Here is a 5,681-nt window from a genome sequence, read left to right as displayed (position 1 = left end):
TGCCCCCCACTCTGTCCTGGGAGACCCTTGAGGACAGGGCCCTGGGGGCATTTCTGGGTGGCCCAGCGCTGCCCAGCCAGGCTCAGACGCAGAGTCGGTGCTTGTTGAACGAGTCTGAAGGAAAGAAGGGGAAAAAAATGAGTGAGTGACGAATATACGCCTGTCACTTCCGTCCGCCCGCAGCCCTGCAGGCGCCCCCTCCCTCGGGGGAGAAGCCGAGTCCTCCCCGCCGACCCCAGGCCCTGCTCAACCTGCCCCGTCCCCTCCTCCCTGCGCATCCGGGGCCTCCTAGCCTTTGCTCTAACCCTCCAGGCGCCATCCTGCCCCAGGCCCTTTGCACGGGCTGTGGGCTGTTCCCTCCGCGGCCGGCGCGCTCCTCCTCCTCCTCCTCCTTCTCCTGGAGAACCCGGTTCCCACGCCGCCGCCGCCTCCTCGGCGAGCCCGCCCCTCGGCCTCGCTCTCCGTCCAAACAGCCCGCCCCGCCCGTCGCCGGGCCCTGAGCGTCCGCCTGGCCGGCTGCAGGCCGCGTGTGCTCCGGGCGCCTCCCCTGCGCGCCGGGCGGGGCGCGGGGCGCGGGGATGGAGGGGCTGCGGCGGGGCCTGTGGCGCTGGAAGCGCTTCCACATCAAGGTGCACCTGGCGGACGAGGCGCTGCTGCTGCCGCTCACCGTGCGCCCGCGCGACACGCTCAGCGACCTGCGCGCCCAGCTCGTGGGCCGGGGCGTGTGCTCCTGGCGCCGCGCCTTCTACTACAACGCGCGCCGCCTGGACGACCACCAGACGGTGCACGACGCGCGCCTGCAGGACGGCGCGGTGCTGCTGCTCGTGCGCGAGCCCAGGTGCCGGGGTCGGGGTCGGGGGTCAGGGCGGGGGCGCGGAGGCCCGGGGGTCGGGGATGGGGTCAGGGCCGGGGCCCAGGGTCGGCGATGGGGTCAGGGCGGGGGGCGCGGAGGCCCCGGGTCGGGGACGGGGTCAGGGCGGGGGCTGGGGTCAGGGATGGGGTCAGGGCCGGGGCCCAGGGTCGGCGATGGGGTCAGGGCCGGGGCTGGGGTCGGGGCTGGGGTCAGGGCCGGGGCCCGGGGTCGGGGATGGGGTCAGGGCCGGGGCCCGGGGGTCGGGGATGGGGTCAGGGCGGGGGGCGAGGAGGCCCCGGGTCGGGGACGGGGTCAGGGCGGGGGCTGGGGTCAGTGATGGGGTCAGGGCCGGGGCCCAGGGTTGGCGATGGGGTCAGGGCAGGGGCGCACTGAGGTCCGAGGGTCGGGGATGGGGGTCAGGGCAGGGGCGCGGAGTCCCCGGGTCGGGGATGGGGTCAGGGCGGGGGCCGGGGATGGGAGATGGGGTCAGGGCGGGGCGCGCGGAGGCCCGGGGGTCGGGGATGGGGGTCAGGGCGGGGGCGCACGAGGCCTGGCTGGCAGCTGGGGTCCTGCAGGAGGGTGGACAGGGCCCTTCCTGCCCAGTGAAGCGGTAGCTGCTGTAGGGACCCCTGGGGAGGGCTGAGAGAGGCTGTGGGGGCCGCTGGATGCCCCCCTGCCTGCAGCCTTCTCTTCTCTGCACCCCTCTCCTCGTTCCTCTCTCTGTCCCCATCTCTCCGGGCTGCTGTCCTGTTTCGTTTCCCATCATCCTGTCTGTCTGTGTCTCTGTCCCTTTCTGTCTCTGATGTTTTTCTCTCTGCGTCTCTGAGCCTTTTCTCTCTCCATCGTCACCTCCCTGCCCTCCCCACCATCCCGTCCTGACCCTTGCCGCCCGCACTCAGACCTGGCCATCTGGGGTCACCACAGTGGTCCCCCGGCCAAGGGGATGCAGGAGAGGGGTCTCTGGGCCCCAGGAGGGCTCTGCAGGGAAGGACGTGGCTGTGGGAACAGCGTGCAGGGGCCAGGCCAGCCCAGGGAGACGCACATGATCTGGTGGGGAAGGTGGCGCAGGACCCAGAGCCCCGATGCCACGTTGGTGGCGTGGGGCAGGGGCCGCCCGGGAGCTGTGGGTGTGACCCCGGAGCTGAGGGCGGCTGTGCCCACCAGGCCCCAGTGAGCCACACCCGCTCACACAATCAACGTCCCACACACAATAAGTATTAATGGAGCGCCTACTGGGTACCAGGCAATGAGCTGGGTCCCTGGACCCAGTGGGGACCCGATGGACCAGGCCCACCCGTGGGGACCCCGCAGTCAGTTCAGTGGCGGAGCCAGATAACTATAGGATAGAAAGCTGGATGAAATAAGTACTGTGGAAAGATGCAGGAAGGCAGAGGGTGATGGTGGTGGTGCCACCCTGGCCACGGGGACCAGAGGAGGCCTCCCGGGAAGGTGACATTTCAGGTTGCGATGTGAAGAGTGGGCGGAAGGGTGTTCCAGGCAGAGGACACAGCCTGTGCAAAGGCCCTGGGGCAGGACCAGGCCTGGTGTGTGGGAGGAAGAGCGAGGAGGCCTGATTGGCTGGAGCAGAGGGAGGAGGGGGAGAGAGGGAGGAGGGAGGGCGGGGAGGGGACAGGGCAGGTCGCGCGGGGCCTGGTGGCCGCAGGGAGGACTCAGCTTCTCCCCCGAGGGAGGGGGAGCCTGGAGGGCTGCGGGCGGAGGAGGCAGGACCGACTCAGGGGCTCCCGGGCGCCCTCTGCGGGTCCTGGCAGGGGCGGGAACTCCGGATGGGGAAGGCCTGGAGTGCCGAGGCCAGGGCTGTGTGTGACCTCTGACCTGTGTCCCTCTGTCCCCTCCTCAGGTAGTCTGCCTGGAGGCGGTGGCCATGACCCAGCGGACCCGAGGTGCCGGCTGAAGGAGCAGCTGGGGCGGGAGCCTGGCCCTCGATCCCAGTAAGTCCCTTTGGTGCTTCGGGTGCAGAAGGGACCTTCCAGATTGTAGAGGCTACAGATGGGGAAACTGAGGCCGGGAGAGGAGAAGGGACTCAGCTTTGTGGCCGACCCCGCCCTCCACAACCCTGTGCCTCTGGCCCCTGGGGCAGGGACGCTGTGCTCACCTGGAGACTAACGTGCGCTGACCTGCTGTGTGACCCTGGGCAAGTTGCTTCTCCTCTCTGGGCTCGGGCACCCGCTGCTTCCGTTGCAAGAATGGGCTTTGATTGGCAGGTGGGGCCTCCTCGTGCTCTTTGCCTGCAAATCCCGCGACTGCCACCAGGTGACTCCAGACAGCCACGCGGCCGGGGGTCCCTCCTGGGGTCCCAGGGCCACCGGGAAGGAGGTGGCTCAGGGGTCAGTGTCCACGTCGCGGGTCTTGGGGACAAAAGAAGGGACACGGGCCGGGGCCTCGATGGAGACTGTCTGGTCCCCTCCCTCCTGCCGTTCCAGGTTCTGGTTCCGACCGCTCGGCCACTCCTGACGCAGCCCCTGTCCCTGTCGCCGGCCTCGGACGTCGCTGCCCCGGCCCCGCCAGCCGTGCCGTGCGACCCTGAGGCCGCTGCGGGCACCGCCGTCCACCCGGGGCGTGTCGCTGGGCCCTTGGCTCAAGCCGTGTCCCCGCTGGAAGCCCCTTCCGTGCGCCTCCTCCAGGAAGTCCTCCCGGGTTCCCAGCCAGGGAGCCCCTGTCCCCTTTTGGGTCCCCACAAGTCCCCTCTGCTGTGAACAGCCTTGGCTGGGGTGGGGGGTGCAGCCAGTGACTCCGGGGGCCTCAGATGACTCGAGGTGGAGACGGGGGGACCCCAGCCCTCGGCCAGCTCTCCAGCGACACCCCACGGCCACCCCCTTCCACTGCCTGGTCCCCTGCACGGGGTCTCGGCGGGGACATCTCTCCTCGGGCCAAGAGAGAAGGGAGGGACCCCCCTGCCTTCCAGGGGTCCCCCCTTCACGGTGTGGCATGGGTGACCCGGTTCTGCCTGTCCCCCGGCCCCCTTGGGGTCCCTCCTCCAGCGGGGCAGTGGGTAAACTGAGGCCTCAGGTGACGGCTGGGCCCCTCCTTTGCACCGTCCCCTGTGCACACTTGGGGACCTGCCCCCCAGGGCCTGGCGGGAAAGTGGGGCCTTTCATAACCACCCCGCTCCCTTCCTGGGCCCCACTGTGGGCCGGGGTCTGTGCCTCAACTTACCCCACACTGCCAATTGTTCCCCGCGGTCATGGGGGCCGTGACCACGACCCGTTTTACAGATGGGGGCGTCCCAGGCCACCCCCCCCTCCTCGGGTACTGCCCCAGCAGCCCCTGAGCCCCGGGGTCCCCAGCCCAGAGGGGGCCCCGACAGGGGAGGGGAGGGCTGCCTGCGGGTGGGGGCAGGGGACGCGTTTTCAGGCCGTTTTGACATTTAACAAACAGTATGCAAATCGCATGCAAATCGCATGCAAATCAGCACCCGTTTCTTAAGCCCCGACAGCGCGGGCGTGTTCGGAAGTCACAATGTTGGACCTGTCGCTTCCGCCCCTTGGCGGTGGCCTGGCGGACGGGGTCAGAGGCTAACCCCTCCCCCACCCTTCTTCCCATTTTCCATTTTCTCCTTCACATTGTCCGTCGAAGGTCTCCCGGTCCTCAGAGGGACACAACCAACAAAAGTGGCTGCCGGCATCCCCATTTTCCAGATGGGGAAACTGAGGCACGGAGGGGCACAAGCCTGGCCTGAGGTCCCAGAGCCACAGTGTGGAAAGTGTCCTCTGCCGACCGTCGTCCTGGACCAGAGTGGACGGTGCCAGTGACCCAAGGGGGAGAGATGACAGCCTCTGGAGCAGGCCCACCAAGGCCTGGCAGAGGTCTGTCCCCAGGTTTCTTGAGCTTGGATCTGGGGGAATCGCCCATTGGCTCGCCCTGCTCCTCCGGTCCTTCTTTCTCCTGCTCCTCCATCAGCCTGTTCCTTGGATTCTGGCCACACAGCCCCTCTGCTCCGTTTGCAGGTGGCAAGCTCCTATTCAGCCTTCAAAACCCCAGCTCCAATGCCCCCTTCTTTCTGCAGCCCTTTCTGCTCTTCCCAGAACAGTCTTCACTTCCTTCTGGGCATCTGTCGCCAAGATCTCTCTGTCTCTGGTCCAGCCCTGACCCCTGGGGAGTCTGTGTGTCCTCTGGGTCTGAGGAGTGGCCTCTGGGGCCCAGGGCCACCTCGGTTGGGACTGGGGACTGAGGGACCGTCCTGGAGTGTGAACTGAGTAAAAGATTCAGTGTTTAAAACAAAGTCCTGTTCAAGCTTCTTCGGGGGGCCTCTGCCCTTCTTCTCTGTCCCCTCCTGGCCTTCGCGCACGCTGTCCCCTCTGCCGGGGGGGACACCCCGACTCCCATCCCAGGTGACCCTGAGCCCGCGCCCTCCCCTCTCTGGGCTGTGAAACCCGGGCCTGCCAGGCTCCCAGCTCCACCGGAGGAGCAAGTCTGGGCCGAGATGAGTTTCAGGTGAGACTTGGCAGTGGCCACGTGTCCCCGGGGCAGCGGCGTCTGGGGCGGGGCCGCCTCCCACGGGCCGCCCACCCGCTTCGCGCTCCCAGAAGGTCGAGGGTGATTTTCCAGGGCGGGGTGTGAGTCCATCTGGGAGGTTCCCGGGGGAGGCGTCTGCTCAGCCTCAGGCCGTCTCCATCTCTCTCCCCGTGCCCCCCGGCTGGGTTCTGGAATCTTCTACATGCACCTTCATCCCCCAGGCGTTGACTGAGGGCCCCCTGCGTGCCCAGCCCTGTGCCGGCTGCTGGAGCTGCCAAGACACGCTGCTGCGGGCACCGCGGATAGTGGGGCAGGTTGTTCACTGCACAAAGGCACCTGGCCAAGGGAGTGCCAG

At 68.3% G+C, this 5,681-nt stretch overlaps 1 protein-coding gene across 3 annotated transcripts; it reads left to right on the top strand.

The window, feature by feature from the left end:
- The first annotated feature begins 417 nt into the window (after positions 1-417).
- TINCR (TINCR ubiquitin domain containing) lies at positions 418-5,093 on the top strand. 3 transcript variants are annotated; one of them, XM_070622687.1, is made up of 4 exons: positions 487-838; positions 2,712-2,802; positions 3,076-3,198; positions 3,295-5,093. In XM_070622687.1, the coding sequence occupies exons 1-2, from the start codon at positions 579-581 to the stop codon at positions 2,713-2,715; spliced, it is 264 nt and encodes an 87-aa protein (XP_070478788.1). In that variant the 5' UTR covers positions 487-578; the 3' UTR covers positions 2,716-2,802; positions 3,076-3,198; positions 3,295-5,093. The 3 variants fall into 3 exon arrangements, with proteins under 3 accessions (XP_070478787.1, XP_070478788.1, XP_070478789.1); XM_070622688.1 differs by having other exon boundaries at positions 491-838; positions 3,076-3,124; XM_070622686.1 differs by lacking the exon at positions 3,076-3,198 and having other exon boundaries at positions 418-838.
- Positions 5,094-5,681: the final 588 nt, after the last annotated feature.

Source organism: Equus przewalskii, chromosome 6 (assembly GCF_037783145.1).
Source record: "Equus przewalskii isolate Varuska chromosome 6, EquPr2, whole genome shotgun sequence".
NCBI lineage: Eukaryota > Metazoa > Chordata > Mammalia > Perissodactyla > Equidae > Equus > Equus przewalskii.
This window is presented reverse-complemented; position numbering and strand designations above follow the sequence as displayed.

Coding starts and splice junctions, on each gene's coding strand:
- TINCR (XM_070622686.1), top strand. CDS start 579: ATGGAGGGGCTGCGGCGGGGCCTGTGGCGCTGGAAGCGCTTCCACATC.